General features: G+C 38.3%; 1 protein-coding gene across 4 annotated transcripts; it reads right to left on the bottom strand.

Moving 5' to 3' along the window:
• Positions 1–1,949: 1,949 nt before the first annotated feature.
• TBC1D7 (TBC1 domain family member 7) lies at positions 1,950–26,803 on the bottom strand. Of its 4 annotated transcripts, none has more exons than XM_007487933.2 (9): positions 26,661–26,788; positions 24,536–24,602; positions 23,609–23,726; positions 21,619–21,699; positions 17,849–17,967; positions 13,418–13,555; positions 8,724–8,869; positions 5,078–5,207; positions 1,950–2,241 (listed from the first exon to the last, which is right to left on the bottom strand). In XM_007487933.2, the coding sequence occupies exons 3-9, from the start codon at positions 23,718–23,720 to the stop codon at positions 2,155–2,157; spliced, it is 813 nt and encodes a 270-aa protein (XP_007487995.1). In that variant the 5' UTR covers positions 23,721–23,726; positions 24,536–24,602; positions 26,661–26,788; the 3' UTR covers positions 1,950–2,154. The 4 variants fall into 4 exon arrangements, with proteins under 4 accessions (XP_007487995.1, XP_007487992.1, XP_007487993.1 ...); XM_007487930.2 differs by having other exon boundaries at positions 17,780–17,967; XM_007487931.3 differs by lacking the exon at positions 26,661–26,788 and adding an exon at positions 26,343–26,632 and having other exon boundaries at positions 17,780–17,967.
• Between the last annotated feature and the right edge of the window lie 815 nt (positions 26,804–27,618).

Consider the following 27,618-nt stretch of genomic DNA (forward strand, 5'->3'; position numbering starts at 1 on the left):
AAAAAGATTTTTTCTGTAATGAGTTCCTTATTTTGTTTGGACAAATCTAAAACGCTGTCATATTCAGAAATACCAGCTGTTTTGATACGCCCTGTTCCTCTCTGTCATCTGTCTGAGCAACCATTTGCATACCACGGTGGGGGAGAATCATAACTCCAGTGTGTGTTCTTTTTAAACTTCTTTCTTCCTTCCTGCCTTTTTCTTCCTTTCGGTAGATACAATTCATCCCTCCAGCCTACTAGCTATCTGTCAGCTGGCTTGATATTCCTATACACCGTGATGTTTTATGCTGTCTTTCATATTTAGTGATAGCTAACAGACAGAGTGGAGAGAGCACTGGACCAGCTGAGTGAAGGATGGACTGAAGTAGGGCACTCAGACCAGAATTCAAATTCAGTGTCAGAAACTTACTGGCTGTGTGATCCTGGGCAAGTCATTTAACCTGTCTGTCCCAGGTTCTACAACTATAAAATGGGGTTTATAATAGTACCTACCAATAATAACTATCTCCCAGAATTGTTGTGAGGATCAAATGGGAGAATATTTGTAAAGTGCTTTGCAAACCATAAAAGATGTTAGCTGTTATTCTTTAAAAAAACAATAGCACCTACCTCCCAGAGTTGTCGGGAGGACCCAATGAAACAATTTTGTTAAGTGCTGAGCACAGTGGCACATAGTGGGTGCTTGAAAAACGCTCACTCCCTTCCTTTCCCCCATCTTCACTAACTCACTTCTGAAGGGGAGAAAGCCAATTTTCACTTAACTCTTGCCTCATGCTCTGGGCAACCCATTCATTGTACAGCTGTCACTGCAGGCACAACATAACCGAGGGATTGTTGGCCTTAATTTGCTTTCTTTCGCTCTCATTACATGCTTGTTAAATCCCAGGGCATTTAATTATCTATCATTAGAAAGTTTTGAACTGGACCAACACTAGCTGAGTGGCTTAATGAATAGAGAATTAGACTTGGAGTCAAGAAGTCCTGAGTTCAAATTTGGCCTCAGATGCTTCTTAGATATGTAACCCCAGGAAAGTCACCAAATCCTTATCAGCCTCAGTTTTGCCATCTATACAATGGGGATAAAAACACCTACTTCCCAAGGGTCTTGTGAAATGAAATGTTCATAAAGTGCTTTGCGAATCTTAAAGCACCTATATAAAAGTTAGTTCTTATTATTGCTGTGTCAGTTACACAGATTCTATCCAAAGGAGTAAATTTAGACAGTTACTTTGATCAGTGTTTCATTCTTACTATAAATAAGAAGTGGAAAAAATCTAAAGCTCTTTAAAAAAAAAGCATACTTAGCAAGCTAGAGCTTGCAGAGGCCAGCTTCTTCTGGAACAAGTACTATACCAACAGAGTAGAATTCTGCAGCATTAATTAAAGGAAGTGCATCTTCCTTCCTGAAGTAGACTTTATTTATTTATATTTTTATTTTTAAAACCCTTACTTTCTGTCTTGGCATCAATACTGTGTATTGGTTCCAAGGCAGAAGAGTGGTAAGGGCTAGGCAATGGGGGTTAAGTGACTAGCCCACAGTCACACAGTTGGGAAGTGTCTGAGGTCAGATTTGAACCCAGGACCTTCCATTTCTAGTCCTGGCTCACAATCTACTGAACCACCCAGCTGCACCCCTGAGGTAGACTTTAGAAAGTAAGTCATTTCATGCTAATTATAGTGGCAAGAGAAGTTTTGTTCCTGCCTTGCTTATTAAATGCCCATTCTGACTGGGTTGCATTTTTGAATAGCCCCAAAACTAAGCTTGGTCATGTTGCCTCTCATCAAAAGGAAGCTCCATAAGGCCAGGAAGTATATCTCTTTTTTTGCCTCTTATCCCAGTACTAGCACACAAGACCTAGGCACTTGATAAATAGTTGCCAGAGGGAATTGAATTTATATCTAACCTCCCCAAAAGCACTCTTATTCATTTCACAGAAATAACAAGTATCCTAATTAAATAGTTTTATTGAAAAAATATTTACAATTTCAACATTAGACCAAAAAAAAATTAGACAAAAAAAAATTAGACTATGAAAATGAAAACAACTCCAAAGCATTTTTAGTCAATTTGGGAAAATATTTACAATGAACTGTAGTCGGCCTCTGAAAAACGTGAGTTCAGTACCAGGTGGAGGTTCAAAAGGTGAAGGGCTTACATGGAATGTACTGGAGTCCCACAGTGTTTATGCCACAGATCAATGGCTTTACTCACAATTGCATCTGAACTATCCTGAGGGATCTGTGAAAGAGTAGGGAGAAAAGGGTCTGTATGAGATTATGTATGAGATTATGAAATCTGTAGGTTTGCAATCATAATTCAGAATATGGAAACATCCCATACACTGGGTTAGGGAGCATTCTTTCCAGTGGGCTTTTAGTTACTTCTTAAGTGGTGGGGGAGAGGAGGGACATAGAACCAAGTAAGATGGTCCAAGAAATGTCCCCTTGCAAAATGGGGAACAGCTCCCAGATCCTTACAATTCCACCTAATTCTAGCAGATTCTGAACAACCGCATGGAGGAAAATCATGTTTGTTGAGAACTCAGTGGATCCTAGCTGATGTTGGCTTTGGCTCATTAATAAACTGAAAATAGTAAAGGGCCTCAATAATCCCCCCAAACTCTAACTTTCAAGGACTCCTATTCCATTAGATTCTACTTAACCTTCAAGTATCCTTGTTCCATTAACAGAAAATATTTGAGCAAAAGCACTTCAAGTCGTAAGCAAAGATTACATAATGAAGACAGTCCCATTTTGCATGTCCCCGAGTCCATGCCTGGACAGCTAGAATGCTCAGTGGATAAAGTGCTAGACCTGGAGCCAGGAAGGTTCATCTTCCCAAGTTCAAATCTGGTCCTCAGATTCTAGCTGTGTGACCCTGGGCAAGTCATTTAACCCTATTTGCTTCAGTTCCTTATCTGTAAAATGAGCTGGAGAAGAATATGGAAGACTGCACCAGTATCTTTACCAAGAAAGACCCAAATGAGGTCACAAAGAATTGGACACAACTGAAACGACAAAATCAGGACTTTCACCTCTAAAGGATGCCATGTGTAATATGATTCTAGAACACAGGCCAATTTTAGACCCAAGTTCCTTTAGGGGAGGAAGGAGGAAGTGGGGAAACAATTACAAAATGTCAAGAGTTAGAAAGTTCCTCAGATGTCATCTGGTCACAAGAATGGGCAATCCAGTATTTAATTAAAGGCTTCTAGAGCAGGAATCTTATTAATCTGGGGGTTGTAAACATGACTTTTAAAAATATTTGGCAACTATTGACATAAAATTGGTTTCCTTTGTAATCTTGTACATTTTATCATAGGCATTTAAAACACAGTTCTAAGAGGGATACAAAGGCTTCGTTATACTGCCAAAAGAGTGTTCATGAGAGAAAAATGGTTAAAAATCCCTATTCTAGAATGAAAGAGGAGCCTGCTGCTTCCTAAGACAGTCCATTCCATATGGAGATAGTTCTAATTATTGGGAAGTTTTTCCTTACACTATGATTTTCAACCACTAATCCTAGTTTTGCCTCTTCAGGTAATACAAAATAAATCTAATCCTCTTTACAGCCCTTCAAATAAGTGAAGACAACTAGCATGCTCCCCACAAATCTCCTCCTCATACTAAATACCTCTAGATCATTAAACTGATAGTCCAATAGCATGATCCACATGCCCTTCACCATCCAGGGTGTGATGCTTAAAATCTTTCCTAAAAAGGGGATACCTAGAACTAAACATCATATTCCCATAGGAATCTGCATGGGGCAGAGAACAGTGGAAGCTATCACTTCCTTCATTCTAAACCCTTGTCTCTCAACTTATACGAGGACCAAATTTGTGCTTTTTGGTTGCTAAATCACACTGTTAACTCATATTGACATAGCAGGAAACTAAAGCCCCCTGAGTTTTTTTTTTTTTTTCAGATGAACTGCTATCTAGCTATATAACTCCTGGATTGATCCTTGTGAAACTGCTTTTTTGAACCCAAGCAATGGAGTTTACATTTACACCAGAATATCAAGTATCTGATTCCATCCGAGTGGGGAAATCATTCCATCCACTAATACAAAGGTTTATCGGCAAAGTGACATGGTTGCATAATTAGTAAATACTGAAAGCAGGATTTGAGCCATTGTCTCAATAACTCCAAGTTTATCACTATTAGTTGACAATACTTTGAATTTATCTTTCTTTAAATTTCATCTTATTAGATTCAGCCCAATGTTCTGGCTTATCAAGACCATATTGAATCATTTAGTCATCTAATATATTAGCTGTCTCTCCCATTTTTGTAACCTCTGCAAATTTGATTTAAAAAAATGTGATCTATGCCTTCTTCTAATACTGGATATAAACATTAAACACTGCAGAAATAAGAACAAGATCTGGGACAATCATTTACAAAATCAAGAGTGACCCATTCGGTACTATACTTTGGGTGTAGTCGTTCAACCAACTTCAAATCCACCTAACTAGAGTAACATCTAGCACACCTCTTGCTATCTTGCTCACAAAGACAGAATGAGAAACTTAGTCATTTGCTTTGCTGAAATCCAGATAATCAATATCTGTAGCCTTTCTCTTGTCTAGATATTTTATAATCTAAAAAATGTCATAATTTATTATTAGAGGTAATATTTTATAGACTGGGAGAATCCAGTTTGGTGGAGAATCTATCATGGTGTGTTGGTCAAAGTAAAACAAATGCTTCTGTAAAATGAAACTGTTGAACTAGATGATCTCCCACACCCCTTATAGCGCTCTATCTTTTATTGTTCAGTCATTTAGTTGTGACCAATTCTTTATGACTCTGAATCGGTTTTTCTTAACATAAACAATGGAGTAGTTTGCCATTTTCTTCTCTAGTTTATTAAGACAAATAGAGGTTAAGTGACTTGGCCTAGGGTCACACAGCTAGTGAGTGTCTGAGGATGGATTTGAACCCAGGTCTTCCTGACTCCAGGCCCATCACTCTATTCATTAAGTCATCTACCTGCCCCAAGCTCTCTAAGATCCTAAAATTCTATGAAATAATTGCTGAATGAACAAATGAAGAGAAAATACACTTACATTTTCCAAAAACTTTGTGATTTTTTCAGCATTGTCCAATGCCATTATTTTTATTTTAAAGGTTAATAAAATTTCCACAGCCACAAAAACAAGGATCTTGCAGGAACCACTTATAACTTTGTCCCAAACTCTATTAAAATAAGCATATTTAATTAAATTATACTGTTGAATTTTAAATAAAGACATTTCCTCAAAATCTGAAATTATTCCTTGTTTTAACTATTAATTTTATAAAATAATCATTATTAAATTTCTAGATTGACATTCATGAATCACCTCAAGTTCAGCTGAATTTATCTTAGATATGATTAAAAATTAGAAGAAAAAAAGAAAAACATCTAGGCATACTGATCTAAATCTAGTAAAAATTTCATCTCTAATACTCCCTTTGAAATTAAAGATTTACCTTTCCTTATTTGTTTGCAAAGATGGAGGGCTATAGAATGTCCAATTGACCAATGAATTATTTATTAAACACTATATGTCTGACATTTTGGGGCCCTGGGGCTACAAATACAATAAATAACAGTAATCATTATTATTCATTAATAGTAATACCATTATTATTTTATTAATAATTTATATTTATACTATAAATAACTAGCATTCATAGAGTGCTCTAAAGTTTGCTAAGTGCTTTACATATGTTATTCTTCTTTGGTGCCCAAAACAATGCTATGAGGTAGCTGCTATTATTCCAGTTTTACAGATTAAAAATATTAAAGATGGGACAAATGACTGGCCCAGGGTCATATAGTTAGTTAATATCTGATACAGGATTTGAAGGGAGATCTTTCTTTCCTTCCTTCCTTCCAACTTCTCTCTCTCTCTCTCTCTCTCTCTCTCTCTCTCTCTCTCTCTCTCTCTCTCTCTCTCTCTCTCTCTTTCTTTCCTTTCTGTCTTAGAATTGATACTAAGTATTAGCTCCAAAGCAGAAGAACAATAAAGTCTAGTCAGTTCGAGTTAGGTAATTTGCCCAGGGTCATACAGATGGGAAATGTCTGAGGCCAGCTTTGAACCAAAGAACTCTCACCTCCAGACCTGGCTCACTATCCAGTGAACTACCCAGAAGCCCCAGAATAGAGGTCTTTCCATCTCCAAGTTCAGCAGTCCATCCACTGTGCCACCTAGCTACTTAAAAATGAAACAATCTATTCTCAAGGGGCTTACATTGTAACAGGGGAGAAAACAGGCACTTATTAAGTATATATGAAATAAAAACAAATAAGTAAGTAGTTGAATAAAAGGTAGTTCAAGAGGAAGGGCAGTAGGAGTTAGGAATAAATCAAGGAAAGCTTCCTGTAAAAGTTGGTGTTTATAATTATGGTCTAAAGAAACTAGATGGTGCAGTGGGTAGAACACAATGGACATGGAATCATAAAGACCTGAGTTCAATCTCAGCCTCAGACACTTAGCAGCTATGTGACCTTGGGCAAGTCATTGAACCCTCTATTCACAGATAAGTTTCCACCATCTGTAATATGACGATAAGGACCCCTACCTCCTAGGATTGTTGTGAGGATAAATGAGATGTTTGTAAAACATTCTGCAAATCTTGAAATGCTAATGTAAATTCTGGCTTTTATTATTATCATTATCACTAAGGCAGAGAGGGAGAGGGCATGCATTCCAGGCATCGAACACAACCAGTGCAAAAGCAAAGAATTGAGAGATGGAGTAGTATGAGGAATGGAGACAAGGCCATTTGAGCTGGTTCCCAGAGTGTGAGAGAGGGAGTGGAGTCCAATGAGGCTGGAAAGGTAAGTTTGGCAGAGTTGTAAAGAGCTTTAAAAGTTAAATGGAAGATAAGTTTATATTTGATTCCAAAGTTTATATTTGATCCATAGTAGGCACTTACCAAATGTTTATTGATCCCAATAGAGAGAACCACTAGTTTGTTGAGTAAGGAAGTGATACATTCAGATCTGCACTTAAGAAAAATCAACTTGGATTCCTCCCTTTTTCTCATCCTCTCCCCATCTAAGCTGTTGCCAAGGCTTGTTGATTTTACCTTTGCAATATCGCCAATATGCCCCCTTCTCTCCTCTGATATAGCCACTACTGTACACTGTCTGTCATCACCTACTACCTAGATTATCATGATAGGCTTTTGATGGCTCTGCTGCCTCAAAATGTCTCCCACTCCAATCCCTCCTCCATTCAGTCACCAAAGCAATTTTTCTAAAATGCAGGTCTGAATATGTCACTCCTATGCTCAACAAACTCCAGTGGCTTCCTACTACCTCTCCGTATAGATACCCCAAGGCTGTTTGGTATTCAGAGCCCTTCATAACCTATCTATAACTACCACCACCTTTCCACTCTCTTTACACCTTTCTTCCCAAGGGGTACTCTTCATCCCAGTGATACTGGTCTCCTGACTGTCCCATCAACAAGACATTCCATCTCTTGGTTCCAGGCTTTCTCTCTGTGCCTAGAATGCTTTCTCTTTTCTGCTCTGACTCGAACCTCCTTAAGTCCCAGCTAAAATCCTACCATCTACAAGAACCCTTCCCCAATCTCTCTTCATTTGAATGCCTTCCCTTTATTATTTCCTATTTATAACTTACTTTGTATATTTTTTTTATATTGTGTCTCCCATGAAACTGTAAGCTTCTTGAGGGTAGCAACTGTCTTTTGCCTCTTTTTGTATCCTTAGTGTCTGGTACATAGTAGGCACTTATCAAATGTTTATTGATTGATAAATCTCCTAGTCTTACAAGAAGCCTTTCCCAATTCCTCCTAATTCCAGTGTCTTTCTTTCCCTGATCCCTCTTAATTCCAGTGCCTTCCCTCTGTCATATTTTTTCTCCCATCTATTCTGTATATAGCTTCCTTGGCATGGATTTGTTTGTATGTTGTCTCTCCCATTAGAGTGTAAACTCTTTGACAGTAGGGACTATTTTTTCCCTGTTTTTTTTAAATATCCCTTGTGCTTGGCACATAGTAGGTGCTTATTAAATGTTTATTTACATAGAATTGTAGAATTAAGCATTTTGTGATAAAATAAGAGTTTTGCTTTACTACAAGTAAAAACTATATATATATATATATACATATATATATATATTTATATATTTCCACTAGATAGAATTATATTATATTTCCACTAAATATTATATATCCAATTATATGTCCACTAGATATAATTACATTGCTATGTTTGGCACTTCATAATATAGATTTTTGTAATAAAAAAACACCTTAATCTTTAAAAATATTATTTATTAAAAGTTTATCAAATGATAAATATTTATTGACTGGATTGGAAAGAGATTGGAATCAGGACATGTTGCCATAGCCCAAGCAAGAGGTGATGCAAGCAAGACTTGAACAAAAGTGTCTTTGTGTGAGTAGAGAAGAGTCAGATTCAAGAGAGATGTTATGTTGTAGAGACAGAAATGGCAAAATCTGGCAAATGACTGAATATGTGGGTGAGAGAGAGTAGGGAGTTGAGGATAATGCTGGTTATGTACCAGGGAAACTGGAAGAAGTCTTAGTCAGAAAAAGAGAAATTCAGAAATGAGAAGAGTTTGAGAGGAGAGAGGATGAGTGCTATTTTGGATATGTTGAGTTTGAGATGCCTCATACAATCTAGTAATGCTGCCCAACCCAAGAGTTTAAGAACTTTAAAAGAAATACTTGCCTCTGTAAACTAGATTCAGGTAAGCACCCCGCAAAGCACTTCTCAAACCAGAGATCATAAGGTAGTCTGGTTACTGCAGAGCAGGTCTTCATGTGATTCAGGAGTCGGCTATCTTCAAGATTCAAGTACTGTTCAAAAGCCTTTGGCTAAAGGAGGCAGAAAAAGATGGCAGAGATTTCCAATGACATAAAATATATTAGCTGATATGTAGTGCATGTTGAAAATCTTCTAAGTGTTAAATAAAAGGAAGTCCTACAAATAGCTAAAAATCTAAAACCAAGCACACCTAAGGCTTGGCAGATAAAGTCACCTCAGGCAAAAATCTATTAATTGGACTAACCTGATTCAACAGTCCCCCTTTTTAATTCTAAGCCTCAGGACAAGGAGAAGAGAAACATTAGAGAAAAGAAACATTAGAGAAGAGGAACCAAGAGAGAAACAGAGAGGACGTGGACCATGAGGAGAGAGGTTTAGATAATTGGAAAAGCAAAATCATATCTAGCTTGGAGAATCCTCTTTGAGCCTCAAGACTGTCATCTATAAGGTTACAGGGTTGGGCCACATGACCTCTAAGGTCCTCTCCAGCTCAGTATCTATAATTCTAAAATCTTGAGTTTCTAATGACCTAGGTCCTTGTCCCAGTTCAGACAGCAACTAGCCATGTAACTTTAGATAAATTCCTTAATCTTTAAGATCATCAGTCCTCCCATCTGCAGGATGATAGATCATTAAGTTCCCTTTCAGAACCAGCACTATATAATTCTGGGACCCTAATTTGTGTTTCTTAGTTATAATTGGTGTTAAGAAAAACCTAACAAAGGTTATAAGAAGTCAACAAGCCTTAGAGGAGAGAATTTTTAATGTGTTATGGTTTTGAGAACAAATACAAAATGTATTGGGTTGTTTTTTTTAAAACATTAAATCAGCATCCTAAAAACATTAAACTGTACACATTTTAATATTCTAGTTTGTTTCATTTATGTCTTCTACATCTCTAAGATTTCCTAAATTTGGGCAAACAGTTGCTGCTCCTTTCACTAAGGTTGTCTTTGGTAGACAGTTTCCTAAACTGATAAAAGCAAAATTTCACCACCTAGAAGCCAGACTCCTGGTGATAAAGGCAATCTCTGAGAACCTAAGGCCAAATCTGCATCATTTTGAAGGATTAGAGTAGGTTTTCCTTTCCTGGGAAGACCAGGGATGAAGCAAGGATGTCCATTATCACAATTACTATTGAATATTTTATTAGAAATGCTAGCTATAGCAATAAGAGCAGAAAAAGAAACTGATGGAATCAGAATAAGCCCCGATGAAACAAAACCATCTCTCTTTGCAGATCAGATGATATGATTATATGATATGATATGATATGATATGACAGAGAATTTCAAAGAATCAACCAAGAAACTAATAGAAACAATTAACAACTTTAGCAAACTTGTGGGATACAAAATAAAGTGACATAAATTAGAGAAATATTTAGCATAGGTTTTTAGTATCTGTAGTTCCCGGAAGAAGGGATGAGTAGAGTTAAAAAGAATAATAAGAGCTGATAACTTTTTGTTATTGTCACGTCTGACTCTTCGTGACCCCATTTGGGGTTTTCTTGGTAAAGATACTAGAGTGATTTGTCATTTCCTTCTCTAGTTCATTTTACAGAGGAGGAAGCTGAAGCAAAGAGGGTTATTTGCCCAGGGTCACCCAGCTCATAAGTGTCAGAGGTTGAGTTTGAACTTAGGTCTTCCTGATTTCATGGCACCACCTAGCTGCCCCAGATGAGAGTTACCAAGCACTTTAAAGTTTTCTGTGTGCTTTACAAACATTACCTTAGTTAAGCCTTACAAGATAGCCAAGAGGTAATATAAATAATTTTATTAATAATAGCAATATAATAATTAATAGCAGCCAGCATTTATATAGCATTTGAAGATCTACAAAGTACTCTATTTTTATCTCATTTTGACAAGATATATGAGGGTAAAATTTATGAGAACAAAAATCTAGCCCCATTTTATCAATGAAGAAACTGAGTCTAAGAGGGATAAAATAACTAACTCATGATGACATAGCAACTAAGAGTCTGAAGCAAAATTTGAATCTAGCATTTCCTATCTTAAGATCTCTATCCACTATACCACTTCATCAAAACTTGAGTTGAGGGCAGGGAAGGAAAAAGGGGAAGGGGAGAAAATGGAAAACACCTTTCGTGCCCTATAATTTTATGTAATTTTGACAAAGTCCTTTTGAATATGGCAATTATCTATGAGAGATTAAGATTACAGTAAGCATTCTAAGGAAGAGGGAAGGTATTGATGGGATCCAGGTAAGGAGAACACTGAAACATACTCAAGATGCTCATCATCCAGGTGAGCTCTGACCTTTTTCTAAGACCCAAATATGCTTATTCTATCTCTAGCATGTGCCCATTTCCCCAAGACTTTAGAATAATCTTTCCAATGTGGTACCAGTTGTGTTTGGCAAAGCTTTAAAAATCTCAGAAGATGATAAAATAATCATAACTCTGCATCTATAAGAGGACAGGTAGGAAAAAAATCCAATTTATAAGTTTAAAAAAAAAAGCTCACACTATTTAACCAAACAGAAAAGTTTAAATAAATGAAATTAGGACAAAGACAAACATCAGCACAAATACAGATTAGCTTTTCTTTATGCTTAGCAAAGATTTTTCTAAAAACCGCATAGTTATTTAATCCTACTGATATTGGATTCCATGGGAAATTTGAAACCTGTAAAATGCCTTGGACAAAAATGAAAATACCATTGATTACAAGTGTATTACCTTTCTGATGACACACTTTTCCCTGTTCTTCCTTTAAAAGTGCTGATTACAGCATTATATCAATTTCAGAATCTAAGTAAATAAGCATCCCAAATGCAGTCATCCCAGGAACCCAGTATTTCACCTAAGAGTTGACAGAAAACTGTCTAAGGGGGGCAGCTGGGTAGCTCAGTGGATTGAGAGCCAAGCCTAGAGACGGGAGGTCCTAGGTTCAAATCTGGCCTCAGACACTTCCCAGCTGTGTGACCCTGGGCAAGTCACTTGGCCTCCATTGCCCAGCCCTTACTGCTTTTCTGCCTTGGAGCCAATATACAGTATTGACTCCAAGACAGAAGGTAAGGGTTTTTATATTAAAAAAGAAAAGAAAAGAAAAGAAAACTGTCCAAAGTCACTGGAATGAACAAGAAAAGTAGCAAAGGATGCTTTGGCAAATATTGGAGATTATACCTGAATTAAGAAGTAAGAATTACATTATGCCTATACTTAATAAAGTTTAATTTTTTTAATTCATTAAGTTACTTATTACTTATAATAATTCAAACCTGTACTCAATTAAAATTCCCATGTATTGCCTTTTCTCCTTCCCCTTTCTGAACTAGAAAAGGCATCATTTGACAAAAAGACACAAAATATGTCTTGCTTGTTTCTACTTTTTTTTTTAGTTTTTTTCTCCAAAGTTTTTTTTAGTCAAATAAATAAATATCTTCATCCTTATTTGTTACCTTTATACATAGATTATATCATGTCACTCCTCAAAAAGTATAAGACTAAGTGGAGAAAATGAAAGGAGTACAACTCAGGGAAAAGAGATGGGGAATCACCATGATGTAGTAGAAAGAGTGCTCTGGAGTCAGAGGACCCAGGTTCAAATCCTATCTCTGATATTTATTGTTTATATCACCTTGAACAAGTCATTCAACATCTCTAAATCTCAGTTTGTTCAACTGTAAAACGAGGGGTTTGATTTAGCAGTGGCTTGTTATTGATATTGTTCAGTAGTTTTCAGTTGTGCCCAACTCTTTGTGACTCCATTAGATACTGTAGTGGTTTTCTATTTTCTTCTCCAGCTCATTTTACAGATGAGAAAACTGAGGCAAACAGGGTTAAGTGACTAGTCCAGGATCACACAAATAGTAAGTTGTCAGAGATCAGATTTTAACTCAGGAAGAAAAGTATTCCTGACTTCACACCAAGTACTCTATCCACTGCATCATCTAACTACCCTAGTGGAATGATTTAGAAAGCAACATATAATGAAAATGCAAAAAAACATATATAAGATAATGAATATTATGTACATTAGGAGCAACTAGGTGGTTCAGTGCACAGAGATCAAGGCCTGGAGACTGGAGGTCCTGGGTTCAAATCTGTCCTCAAATACTTCCTAGTTGTGTGACCTTGGGCAAGTCACTTCACCCTATTGCCTAGCTATTACCACTGTTCTGCCTTAGAATTAATTCTTAGTACTACTTCTAAGACAGACAATAAAGGTCCTTTTTAAAAAATTATCTGTTGTATTTTTATTCATTTTATTAAACATTTCTCAATTGTATTTTAATTCAGTTCAACTACACTTGAGAGTCTTTCAGGCCTAAGTCAGCAAATTTGATACCTTTGGCTTAGATAACCTCAAGGTCCCTTCCAGCTCTAAATTTAAAAAGCCATGATATTATGAAAGAGAAAAGGCAAAGAACCATTGCTGATCCTGACCAATATAAAGGCAGCCACTCGGCTGATTGTCTAAAACTAGCCCCCTTTTAGAGGCCCTTGCCTTGGAAGGCAGCCATGGATAATGGTCACTGGGGGTAATCAGCTCTCATCAGCAGCAGCCCTAAAAGAACACAGTAGTTCTAAAACATCTGTAAGCCTCCCAAGACCAAAAAACACTTCTCACCAGCTGGGGCAAGGAATCTCGGAACTTGGTATTTAATTGATTCATAAAGCAACTGATAAGCCAGTAACAGTCAACGTTATCTTCAACCATCTCTTCCATAGCTCTGGCAATAGCAAGAAATAGTTCATCTTCTGGTTCCTGAAAGAAAAAGGGCAAATTAATTTGGGAGTAGATGGGAAGGAAGGAGAGGATATATTTTCCTTTTAAGAAAATCATTTTTTTAGGGGGCAGCTGGGTAGCTCAGTGGATTGAGAACCAGGCCTAGAAACTGGAGGTCCTAGGTTCAAATCTGGCCTCGGACACTTCCCAGCTGTGTGACCCTAGGCAAGTCACTTGACCCCCATTGCCTAGCCCTTACCACTCTTCTGCCTTGGAGCCAATGCACAGTATTGACTCCAAGACGGAAGGTAAGGGTTTTGAAAGAAAGAAAGGAAGGAAGGAAAGAAAGAAGGAAGGAAGGAAGGAAGGAAGGAAGGAAGGAAGGAAGGAAGGAAGGAAGGAAGGAAGGAAGGAAGGAAGGAAGGAAGGAAGGAAGGAAGGAAGGAAGGAAGGAAGGAAGGAAGGAAGGAAGGAAGGAAGGAAGGAAGGAAATCATTTTTTTAAAATAAACTAAACAAAACTTTTGGCCTCTCAAATTATATGTTAACAATTTGTCTTCCCTTGGCATTGAATTTTCATCCTTACACTTTTCCCTGTCATGGCCAACTGGAAGGGTTCCTTCCTATCTACTACTTCCAAATCCTTACCACACATTCCCTTATCATTGTCCTATGATATGGGGTCTACCCATTATGCTCAAAGGGCTATAAAATGGTACATACCCTTTGATCCTGTAATACCACTCTTGGGTCTGTATACCAAAGAGATCATAAAAAAGGAGAAAAGACCTACTTCTACAAAAATATTTAAAACAGTTCCTTTTGTGGTGGCAAAGAATAAGAAATTGAAGAGAATTCCACTAAATGGGGAATGGCTGAACAAATCATGGTATATGTTGGCGATGGAATACTATTGTGCTATAAGGAATGATGCTCGATTTCTATATGAACTAGAAAGACCTCCATGAACTGATGCAGAGTGAAGTGAGCAGAACCAGGAGAACATTATACACAGAAAGTGAAGCACTGTGGAACAATCATATGTAATTGACTTTGCTACTAACAGCAAGGCAATGATCCAGGACAATCTCGAAGGACTAATAAAAAAGGACGCTGTTCACATCTAGAGTAAGAATGGTGGGAGTAGAAATGCAAAAGAAAAACACTATTTATCACTCAGTTATATGATTTGGGGTTGGAGTTTTTAAAAGATTACCATATTATGAATGTGAATAATACGGAAATTGGTTTTGAGTAATAAGACATGTATAAACCAGTGGAATTGCTTGTCAGCTTTAGGAGAGGGGAGGGAAGAGGGAACGGAGAGAACATGAATCATGGAACCATGGAAAAATATTCTAAATAAATAAATAAACAAATCTGACCTCAGACACTTCCTAACAGTGTGACCCTGGGCAGATCACTTACTCTTACCTGTTGCCTAGCCATGACCAATCTTCTGCTTTGGAACTGATACTTAGTACCAATTAAAAGAAGAAAGATGAAGGCTTAAAAAAAAAGTTCAGGGGGCAGCTGGGTGCCTCAGTGGATTGAGAGCCAGTCCTAGAGACGGGAGGTCCTAGGTTCAAATCTGGCCTCAGCCACTTCCCAGCTGTGTGACCCTGGGCAAGTCACTTGACCCCCATTGCCTAGCCCTTACCACTCGTCTGCCTTGGAGCCAATACACAGTATTGACTCCAAGACAGAAGGTAAGGGTTTAAAAAAAAAAAGTTCAGCACTAAAAAGAGAATGGAGGAAGTGGGTAAGAGGGATTAGGAGCTCTGGAAGTCTCAAATAACCTTGGGAATAGATAAGTAAGACTGAGCATTCAGTGAGCCTAGTGAATGTTCTGTGATAGGTCTACCACATATAAATCATCAACAGTTCAACTATGTCTCACAGGCCATCTGGATTCCTCTTTTCCTTGCATATATTTTAATTATGTTTATATAGGTACATGTTCTTTCCCCTAGCAGAATGTAGGCTGCCTCTGGAAAAAGACATTCAGGGTTTTTGGGTTTGTTTGTTTGTTTTTTTTGTATTCCCAGCAGCCATCCCAGTGCCTTGCACATAGCAAGCCCTTGAGAAATGTTTGCTGACTGAGACGTCAGGGATAAAGTTTGAATTACACTTATACCCAGAGGGTTTTGATCTGAATCTAGAAATTTGATTTCTTTTTTTAATCCTTACCTTCTCTCTGAGGTTCCAAGGCAGAAGATCCATAAGGGCAAGGCAATTGGGGTTAAGTGACTTGCCCAGGTCACACAGTTGGAAATGTCTGAGGTCAAATTTGAACCCAGGACCTTCCATATGTGGGCCTGGTTCTCTTTTCCCTGAGCCACCTAGCTGCCCCAGTAAACTTGAATTTTTAAAACGATTTTAATAATTGTACGTCAATATAATAAGTTTCCTTTGTAATCCTATATTTTTTATTTTTAAGCATTTAAAACTATTATTCTGAGATGGGTTCCATAGCTTTCACCAGCCTGCCAAAAGGGTCTTACAATCCAGAAAGAAAAAAAGGTGAAAACCCGTGGACTACAGATTTTAATTAAAAAAAGAGAGAGAGAAACATGAAAAATTATAGCAAGGAAGGAGCTGGGTGACTCAGTAGATTGAATGCCAAGCCTAGAGATGGGAAGATCTGGGCTCAAATTTAGCCTCAAATCCTTCTACTGAACTAGCAGTATAATTCTGGGAAAGTCACTTAACCCCCACTTATCACTCTTCTGCCTCAGAACCAAGACACAGTATTGATTCCAAGATGGAAGGTAAGTGTTGTTGTTTTTTTAAGACAAAAAAAAATTACAGCAACTGAAAGTATCTGTCCCTGCAGCATGTAAATTCAATAAAGACCTATGATTTTTTTAAGTATGTGAATTCCATCCACCACTGCAGATCACAACCAGTAAGTTAGTAAGTAAGTCCTAGAGAGCTGTCTGAATCTCATGAAGGTCAAGTGACTCAATTTGCTAATAAGAGAAGGTAGCAAAGTCACAGGGTGGGCTGTACAATGGACTTGGAGTCAGCAAGCCCTGAATTGAAAGGTCAGTTCAGAGTCTTATTAGCTATGTACTCCCTGGCAATTCACTTAACCCCTTATGCCTTAGTTTACTCACATGTAAAATGAAAGCAATGAACTTGATGGCTGTAAGATACCTTCTGATTCCAAATCTACGATCTGATGAGTTCAGGTCTTTCTGATTCAAAGTTAGCACTCTATTCACTGTACCAAACTGTCTCTGTTATCAACACTATAATCAATGAATGTTATAGAACAAGTATAATATTTTTAAATTTTTACTTTGAAGTATTAGTAGTCCTTTGGTATCTTATTATTCTACCTTTAAGTACCAACTTAAGTGACTTTGATCTGATGTGCCCTAGAACCAAGATTATCCAGATCAAAAGAACAACCATTTCAAAATCCTGCAAAATGCCACTGGGAACACGGAACTAAATTCCTCAAATAAATTTCAACAACAGACATCAGAGAGGGCTGGAAGAATGCATGAATATATTTAACCTTAAATAATATCCCCTGAAGAAAATGCTTTGGAATCTTATCAGAATTAGGCAGTGGTAATGATTCAAAGTTAAGAACAAACTATGGAAAATATTAAAAATCCTTTCAAAGTTCCAGCTCTTCATTCTTTCATCTTTAGGCTCCTCTTAATGTGTTTCTGAGTGGTTTACAAATTTCAGTGTGAATATCAAAAAGTCACAACCAAAAAAAAGACAACTTTACTAAATCCTTAATAGCACACCCATAAGATCTAATTCTTGAAGAACAGACACCACAATTGACAGTCATATCCTGGCATTTAGTGGTCCTCAACTACTCCCCCTAGTGATAATGCAATCTAAGAAGAAAGAGGAGGGAAAAAAGCATTTGTGTATTTGTGAGAGAATTTATATTTGAAGAGTCAAAGAAAAAACCTCCCCCAGTGTTCCCTTACCTGACTTCTTTTTTTCGTACCACAGAGGGGAAAAGAAAGAAAATGCTAACCTTAAAAAGACTTTCTGAATAAATATGGACACAAATAGTGAGGGAAAGATTAGTCTGTGTTCCCATTCCAATTGAATTACTAAAGACTTCCACAATTGTGCCTCTGCTCTAGTAGGAATTAGTGCACAATGCTTTTGCTACTTAGGAGCTTTAGTCTGTGACTGTGATTTAGTCCAAGATTGAACCTGATTGTTTATAAGTGGCAGGGGAATGGCCACGAGCAAAACTGAATGGCAAAGCAAAGCAACCACCAACCAAAGGAAAGGAAGGACTTCGAGGTAACTTTCCAGATTCTAGCTGGTACATGCGCAGGTAAATGTCCACCTGGGGAGTGGAATCACTGACAAAACGAATGACTTTCAATGCGTGCAGGACATCTGTGTACTGTTCCTTCCGGTACATCATCACCTGAGCATGAGATTCATAGTGAGGAGGCAGGATCCCTAGGAAAGAGGAGAAAGCAGGGCACTGAGCTGGTGGCACTCATCCCAACCCTTCTTATCTAATAAAGGGACCCACAAAACCCAAAACAAAAGCCTGGTGTGGTCCACACAAAGAACTTACAACCACATTTAATAACCATGGAGACTCACTCTTACGAAGTCACCGCCCAGAGCTCATTCTTAACTTTCCTAAAGTAGCACAGCATTAATTTTAATTAATTAATTAGTTAATTCCCATTGCTAGTATTGGCTTCAAACTGGTAGCAAAAAGAAATAAGATCACATACAAGCTCTATGAAGGCAGGAATTGTCTTTTGCAATCCCAGTGCCTGTACGTAGTAGGCTCTTAAAGGTTGATTGATTGACACATTCACAGAAACATACTTTTGGACCTGGAAGGGGCTTTCAAGGTTGTCTAGTACAATCTCCTCACTGAACAGGTAAGGAATCTGAAACATTGATAGGTCCAAGTGGTTTGCTGAAGGTCCACAGGTCAAAAGGAATTGAGCTGGCTTCAAACCCAGGTCCTTTGACTACAAATCTAGCACTCTTTCCATTCAACTAAATTAATTTAATTAATGCATTAAGAATTAATTAAGCACTCACTATAGGCAATGTGTGCTGAGTAGTAGGGGTATAAAATAAAAAAACAAAGTAGTCTTTATTCCCAAGGATCTCATGGGATCAGCATGTAAACAAATGAGTGTATACAGAATAACTGGAGGAGGCAAGAGAAAGCATCAACAGCTAGAAGGGTTAGGAAAGGCTTCCTATAAGAGGTGGTATATGAGCTGAGCCTTGAAAGAAGCTAGAGATTCCAAGAGGTGATGGGAAAGTGCATCCCCAAAATGCAGTAAGACTTTGAAGAGGCATGAAGGAGTAGAATGTTGAGTCTGGGTACCCAAAGAAGCCTGGTGTAGACTGAATGTTGAGTGTTTCAAAGGGGGTGATATATAATAAGCCTGGAAAGATAAGCTGACACCAGACTATAAATGACTTTTAATGTCAAGTGAGGAGTCTATGTGTTACCCTAAGGGGAATGAGGAACTACTGAAGATTCTTAGTCATGGGAGTTAACAGTCAGATTGGAAAGAAGAGACTAGAAGCCAATCCAACTTTTTGTTGTTCATTCATTTCAATCATGTCCAACTCTTTGTGACCCCATTTGGGGATTCTTGGCAAAGATACTGGAGTCGTTTGCCATTTCCTTCTCCAGTTCATTTTACAGATGAGGAACTGAGGCAAATAGGGTTAAGGAACTTTCCCGGGGTCACACATTTAGTCTGAGTCCAGATTTGAACTCAGGTATTCCTGACTCCAGGCCTGGCACTCTCTCCACTGTGCCACCTAGCTGCCAACCAATCCAATTAGGAGACAATAACCTAGGTGAGCAGGAATGAGGGTTGAACTTTGATGGGAGCAATTTGGGTGGATAAAAAGAGAATAGATAAGATAAAGTTTGTTGTGGGCCCATTTGATTAGATCTGTAAAGGAGAGAGGAGACAAAGAGGACCCTAAACTCATAGACTTTCTATCACCCTATATTGAGAGGAAGACCCATTTTAAGTATCTTAAATTCATTAGTATAGGATTTTGTACTATTTTCACCAATTTTCCTTTTGGTCTTCTCTTTATATATCTTAATCTTTGAAAGAGATCATCTATACTTGTTTCCCGCAGAATAACATCCAAACATTTCTTTTCAAATACTGAGCACAGAAAATCCATGGCAGTATCATAAGAAATAATAAATATGAAGATTTCAGAGAAAGACAGGAAGGCTTGTATGAACTGATACAGAATAAAGAAGTTAAATTAAGTGAATAATAGAGATGACACAGTAAGACACTCTAACTCAGATCAATTGCCATGACCAATCCTGATCTCAGAGAAGATATGAAAACACATTTTCCACAAGCACATTAATGTGCCAATTGGTGGAGCTATGAATTGGTCCAAACATCCTAGAAAACAATTCACAATTATGCTATGAAAGTGAATAAAATGGCCTTGCCCTTTTATAAGGAGATCCCATTGCTAGCAATGTACCCCAAGGGTAAATGATTTTTTTTAATGATTTCAAATAGCAAAATATTTATAGAAATGCCAGGTTCTTTGGACAACCCAAAAGTTACCCTTTGCAGAAAGAGTTAAGTATCTGTGATTGGAAAATATCGAGACATCTCTCCATGGATGACATAAAACACCTGATGATGTTTCCACCCCAAAGCTCTTACTTTCCACGTGCTCCTATGTGTTCATAAATTAGACTTGGGAAGGGATATTTCTTTCAACTTTGTAAGTAATTGATTTTATGACAAAAAATGAGAGTCCCAGTCTCTCTGGTCTCTCACTAGACTCTGGCATGCATGGTTTCATCCATCATTGACTCTGAATTAGTAGCCGCAGTGTATTTTTCTGAAATGAATTACCGCTTGACCCAGAAACCTACTAAGGATGTCTATCACTCAACAAAACTCCTGCTATTTCTCATCATTCACAAAGATGTCACGTACCCAACACTCCTGAGTAACTAAATTTCATAAGGCCTGACAAAATAAAAACTGAATCTTTCCTTTTTTAACACTCTACCAGAATCCAAAAGACCATAGCCACCATCGTCACACTTCCTCCAAGATTTTCCAATACCATTACCAATTCTTTCATCTTCTTCTAAGAGCTCCAATGTCATCGACTTACCCTTACAGAAAGAAAGGGAAAGGTGTCTGTTATAGAAGTTCTAAGAGGGGTAAAGTCCAAAGGGGTACCACTTGGCCTCAGAGGAATACCCTGAGTGCAGAGAAATAATGATGACTTTGGAAACCAGTACACCAGGGTCCAAATCTTGGGTCTTCTTATATAATCAAATTAATTTAACTTATTAAATTAATCCATTATTTAACAACTTTATTTAACTTCACTGAGTCTCAGTTCCTCATTTGTAAAATAATACAGATGGATGAACTAGAGGGCCTTTGATGTTCCTTCTAGCTCAATATCTATAAGCCTACTCCTTACTTCTATTTTTATGGGAGAACCCTTCTTCCAAAGGAAATAGGTCTGCCTTGCCATTTGGCCACTGATGACCAGTTACACTAGTAGTGTACTACACTGCTAGACCAGTTTGGGACTATTACACTACTAGACCAAAAAGCACTTTGGAGATCAACAATATTCACAATATTTCAGGCAAGGAAACAGTCCTCTCACTAAGGGGAAAAAAAAACAAAACTATCTGCCAGCTCTCTAAAGACTGACTCCAAGCAACCCTTGGTACCTAATGGGGTGGCTCAAATATTCTGTAACTTGAATATGACCTCCCAAGCACAAAGTGGAACATTACCCATCTGAATATTCTTTCTGTCCTCTAAGATGTCAAATTATGGGGGCAGCCAGGTGATAGTGAATAGAGAGCCCAGCCTAAAGATGAGAAGTCCTGGGTTCAAATCTGACCTCAGACACATCCTGGGCTGGAATCAAAACACAATATTGATTCTAAGACAGGAGGTAAGGGGTGTGTGTGTGTGTGTGTGTGTGTGTGTGTGTGTGTGTGTGTGTGTATGCGCGTGCATGTTTTTTAAGATGTCAAGTTATCCTGATAAACCAATACCTCCTAAGGTTAAGACTCTTGTAGCACTTAAAAAAACCTACCTAAAATCACTTTCCACACGAGGCCTCGGTACATAGATGGAAGAGGGAACCGCTGACTAAATGTGCAAAGTTTCTCAATGTCTAGAGGAGGAGAAAAACAACAAAGAATTAGAATGAGACTTATGAGGCTGATAATAGGATTTAAGAAATTATTCTTTGGAACAACTGAAAATGTAATGACCCAGTTCCTCAGAAAAAGAGTTATTATTTAGCCAGCCAGAGTTAGAACTAGGAATTTTTGTAGCCTGAGCATGTATCACAGCATACAAATTCAACTGTGCATGCACATTCACAAAAGGCAAAGCCTCCAGGCTGCCTACCTCCATCCCCAAAGGAATCAGTCCACTTGGCAGCTTACTATGTGAATTAATTATTCTTGATAATTAGTTGATAAGGTCAATTATATCTTCAAATATGGCATCCAAGAAGACTGATTATTTAAGGGTAGGATTGGGAGGGTAACCATTAGATAATAGATTTATGCTTTTGCAAAGTAAAAGAAAGCTTGGTGTCACCTCCATCCTTACTCCCTCACCCCAAAATACTTGAGTTCAAAGTACTAGTTAAAACTAGCATTCCTGGGAAGGACTCAGACCCCAGGTCTTTTCTTTTCCTTAAAGATTGGAGCTCTCTAATCTGCTTGGTTTTTATAGGGTAGGAGACTGAGGCCCCAGAGAGAAGTGAATTGGTCATGGTAACACAAGAAAGTTCATTCAACTCTTACTGAATGTAAGGATGAGCTGAGATTAAATGGAGTCCATATCTCAAACTCATGAGCTATTAGACGCCTTAGGGGCCACCTGGTTTAACGCCCTCATTTTACAGAGGAAAGAAACAAGAGTTCCAAAATTCATGTCAGAGAAGGGACTAGATCTAATTCAGTCCATCTCTTGTTTAGCCAAGTGTTGAAATGTGGCCTCACTCATGAAGACAAGGGAAAGGGCCCCAGCTCTTCCCAAGTAGCAACTCCTGGTCTCAAAACTTAGGACAAGTAGCAAAAGAGGGAAGGTAGGGCCCTCGGTCCTACTAGATGAAACATGGCTCCCATGATCATTGTCTGTCCCTGCTTCTCTTCATTTGTAAAGGGTCCATAAAGCAACATAGGAGGTCAAAGCCTAAAGGGATAGATGAAGTCTAGGATAGGAAGGAGAGGTATTCCCAGGAAGGATTGGCCCTCCATCACCTCTCACAGGCTGACTCCCCTATCCCTAATGCACAGCCCCTTTGCCAAGATGTTAAAAGGCATGAAGAACTCTTAGACCTGGGAAAACAATTTCCCCTCCTTAGAGAGCAAACTGGCCCTTAAAGAGGCCAGAGATTCCTGAAATTCGCCTCCCTGGCAATCCATGACATTTTCAACTGAGCCCTGCTGACAAACTCTCAGGTTCTAGGCTATCATACAGTTTGAAAAAAACCTGGATGATATCATGCACTCAGGAGTTCACCGACGCAATGGGCTAAGTCAATCAGGTATCCTCAGGAAATGAGTAGAATAAGCCCCCGGGAATGGGAAAGGGGCACCCACTAGGTTTCCTAAAGATGGGCAAACCAAAGAAAGTTGGAAAACAGAGGAGGTCCAAAAGTCCATACAAATCAGCATAGAATTTGGCCCTTAAGAAAGCCCTGCACTTCTGGCCATGGAAACCCAGTCCAAAAAGAAACAAATAAATAGGTAAGTAAAAGTACATGTCTAGCTAAAATGGTAATAGATACATCAGATAGATGAAAACAATATATAATAGGCTGGCAAAAAAAAAAAGAATAACAGTTTCAAATTCTTAAAAGTTCCTTTGAAAAAATATGATTTTATACTCTGCCTCAAAGTAAGATTAAAAATAAATGTTTGATCATTTAAAGTTCCCCTGACAGGTAGAAGTTGCTATTTTTTTTCCTTAAAAACATATGAAGTGGCAGTTAGAACCAGATATTTTTTAAGATTATCATAGGATAGTTTATCTTCATTCATTTGAATCATCCTTTGAAAACTAACCAAGAGGATCATCTTTGAGGAGTATTTCCAATGATTTCTTTTCTTCAACACCCCGAAATCCAACTTTTTCATAATATACTGAACGAAAGTTTCTTTGAGAGTCTTCAGCCATGTTTTACTGTGGAGAGAAAGACAGACAGACAGGGAGAGACAGAGAGAGAAACAGAGAGGGAGAAAGAGAAGGAGAGGGAGAGAGAGGGAAAGGAAGAGAGAGGGACAGGAAGGAAGAGAAGGAGAAGGAGGAAGAGAGAAAGAGGAGTGGACAGAAGCATTGGAAAAGGAAAATCAAAAGAAGGGAAAGTAAGGAGAATGAAAATTGTTGTTAATTAAATTTATCTTCGCAATCAAATTGATATGTCATCATAATACATCTGTACTTATAAAAGAGATTTGTGAAAAGTTCCTTTCTTTGTACAAATACATTAATATCTCACTTCAATGGAGCTCAGCTATCCAGCAGCAGAACAGTCTCAAAACCGGAGGTGATTAAGGCCTTAAGGCCTTAAGGTCACTTAATTGTTTATATACACACACACACAAATATATATGTATATAATTGTGTGTGCATATATATTAGTACTACACCTTGTTTCTCAATAACAAATCTGGCCTAGATGAAACTTCAGTGTTATTGATAATAACTATGTCTTAAAAAGATACTAAAATTACAAAAATGGAGGCAAAAGTGAAAAAAAAGGATTTTAAATGTCTAAAAGAATTTTCACAGTAAATGTAGTTTAAAATAGTAATATTTTATAAACATTTTCAGTGTATAAAAATGGCCTATGTATTAAAAAAAAAAGCTTTTTCTCCTTACAACAAGCAAATATATTAAAGAAATGTCAATAGGAGAGATCCTATGAGATGAGAGTCTGTTAACTACTACTTTACTCACAATTTTAATAGAAATTTGGTTTCCAAACTCACCAAAAATTAAAAGGAGATAGGCTGCTTATAGGCAAGTTCAATGTGAGCAGCAAGCAATGACAGCTGGCTGGGAAGGAAGAAACAGAAAAACTGAAAAAAAAATTGACTTGTAAATTGCAAAAGTAGTCTGAGTCCATGTATAGACCTTATATGAGTCAATGTCCCAGGAATAATCATTAATCACTGTGTCTCAACATAATAAATAGAGTAATTCTTCACTGTGGTATAATAGAGCATTAGACTTTGAATCAGGAAAATGGGTTCAAATCTTGCCTTGGATACTTATTAGCTGTATACTCCTGGTCAAATCACTTAATTTGTCTCGGGCTCAGTTTCCTCATCTATAAAAAGAGAATATTATACTTGATGGCCTCTAAGATCCCTTCCAGTGCTTAATCTATGGGCCTGTGTTTTACTAGAGTACAAAAATGACATTCATGATAACTGATTGATGCACAAAAAATGTTAAATTATGCTCAGCATATAATGTTTAATAATGGAGTATACAATTAATTTTCTTCAAATAGGTACAATATAGTTTTGATATCTAAAGTATAAAACTTCTCAGCTTTCCAGAAAACCTGGTTATCTAGAATAGTTTGTTCCCTCCCTTTCTACAAAGACAAAAATCCAGAGGCACCTCCTGCATGTATTATCCCCTGATCTGCCATTCCCCAACCAAAAGTGATTCCATTTTCCTCAGATATCTCAAACATTTCACCCTTACACTTTTCATCAGCCTTTCTCCCTTCCATCATAATCAGCTGGATACATTTCTACCCTCCCTCACCCTTTATCCTATAAACTCCTTGAAAATAATATGCATCATTGTTCGTCAAGCACCTATAGCATCCTGTGCTCATTTTAATAAATGGTATTAAATAAGTGTCTGCCACTTTGAACTGAACCTTCAAGTTATGGACAACCAAGGTTTTGCCTATGTGAAACCAAAAGGTTTTCCCATTCTTCAGAACTTAGTTTATAAATAACTTGTTTTTTTTTTAAGGATTTTTTTAGGAATTTAAGTTTTCAGCAAGAAAAAAAAAGACTGATGGGCCAAAGAATTCCAAAATACAAAACTTAATGAGGAAAAAAAAGCCATTGTTAGTAATATATTTAAAGGAAGCAACCCAAAACAACTCTAAAGGATATGCCCCTTATTCTCAGAGTCATAGTCACTCATAGTCAGAATATTTGGATTCCAGGCAGGGTTCTGTTAGCTGCTACCTATGAGAACAGGAGAAAATCATTTAACCTCTGCAGGAGGTTTTTCCATCTTTGATAGATGCAAGTGGTATAACTAAAAAATTGAGGGTCTCCACGATCCCCTAAATTTTATGATTAATATATTTGCAGATTAACCACAGATAAATCGTCTAAAAGACAGCACTGAGGATTTTTCTTACGGTAAGTCCAAATGTGCAACAGTAATATCAATCTGTCCAAAGGTGTCACAGATAATGTAAATACAGGAGGATTTGGAATTGGGGAACCTGAGTTCAAATCCTCATTCTGCCACTAATGATCTGTGTGACTCTGAGCAAATCATTAAATCTCTCCAGGTCTGTTTCCTCTAACTCTAAAATCAGGGGATTGGATTAAATGACCTTGAAGGTCCTTTCCACCTCCAAATCGATGATCCTATGAATTTTAAAGCCCAAATCCCTTCCCTAAAGGCATTTCCTAGAGAACCTGGCCTCCTCAGTTTAAAGTGTCACCTAATTTGGACATGGAGATCAAATTAACGAGAAGGTATTTTATATTAACGAGCATCTTGAAGACCTTCCCAGAGTTATACTTAACTGACTTCCATCGCCGGCCGAAGTCAGTCCGCAGGCAATCAGTCTAAAACGTTAACTAAACAATGACTCTGGGGACATTGGGATATCCAGGAGAGATTTCACTTAGTATCCGGCGCGACTAGAAACCCAGAAGAAAGGGACTGGGTGGGAAGAAAGGAAGGCAATAAACAGGAAATGAAAGACAGGGCGCAGATGCAGGAAAACAGGTAGGAAAGGGGAGTCTTAAGGCGCGCTCGGATTTCAGAGGCTCCATCCTTCCTCTAGGGAAGGAGAGGATAAGGGATGCCGGTGCGGAGGGGACAGCTCCCTAGGGGCTTGGTCACCTGTGGATGGCAGCGACCCGGGGAAGCCAAGAAAGCCGAGAGGCAGGAGCTGCAGCAGCAGGACCAGCTGGGGGAAGTGACGGCAGCTCCGGGGGCTGGCCGGAGTGCAGGAGGCGGGTTAGGGGAGGGAGAGGACTGAGTCAGGTCCGCCCCTCTCCTCCCAGCCCCGCCCAGCCAGGGATGGATGAATGCGCGCTGGGAGCGACCTTCTGGGCTGGCTTGCCCTAGCTGCGAGTTGCCCGCTTCCTGGCGTGCTCTCTGTCCTTGAATGGGGATGGAGAAAAGTGGGGCCAACTACGCCCCAGCTGGCCTCTCCCGATCCCCGCTACCAGCTCCTGCCCTGGTCCTTCCCCGCCGAATTTCCACTTCCAGTTCTTGCCCCTTCGAGAAGAAGCATCTCAGCATCCTCAGGGCTTGGAGTCTGAATGCCAAACTGTTCCAGCGCAGGCATGGGTCTGAGTCTTTGCATGCACCCTCTGCCTTAGTCCTTGAACCTCCCTGCAGCCAGACACCACAGACAATGGCGAGACATCGTGGGGATACGATGGGCAGGATAAAAGTTAACAATTTAGACACGTGGGCTTCATCTCAAAATCTTGGAAAATGATTGAGGAAGAAGAAAGGGGAGTTGGGGACGAGGAAAGGGATGACATTAATATCATTCCTAAATTATGGAGCAAAGAGTGTCACTTTCCTTTTCTGCAGAATAAAAATTAAATACTTGCATTGCCTCGCTCATAGATCTATGGAAAGGAAAGATTTTCTTTAGCCCTATAGAAATGTGAGTAACTATTAAACTAATAGGTAGTCCACACGCATTTAAGAGCCTACTGTGGGCCAGGAAATGTGCTAAACACTGGGATTATAAAGAAAGGCAAAAAAACCAACCAAACAAAAAAAAACAAAAAAAAAAACTGCGTTCTTATGGAGCTCTTAGTTTATTGTGGGGTGCAAACAA

Source organism: Monodelphis domestica, chromosome 3 (assembly GCF_027887165.1).
Source record: "Monodelphis domestica isolate mMonDom1 chromosome 3, mMonDom1.pri, whole genome shotgun sequence".
Taxonomy (NCBI): Eukaryota; Metazoa; Chordata; class Mammalia; order Didelphimorphia; family Didelphidae; genus Monodelphis; species Monodelphis domestica.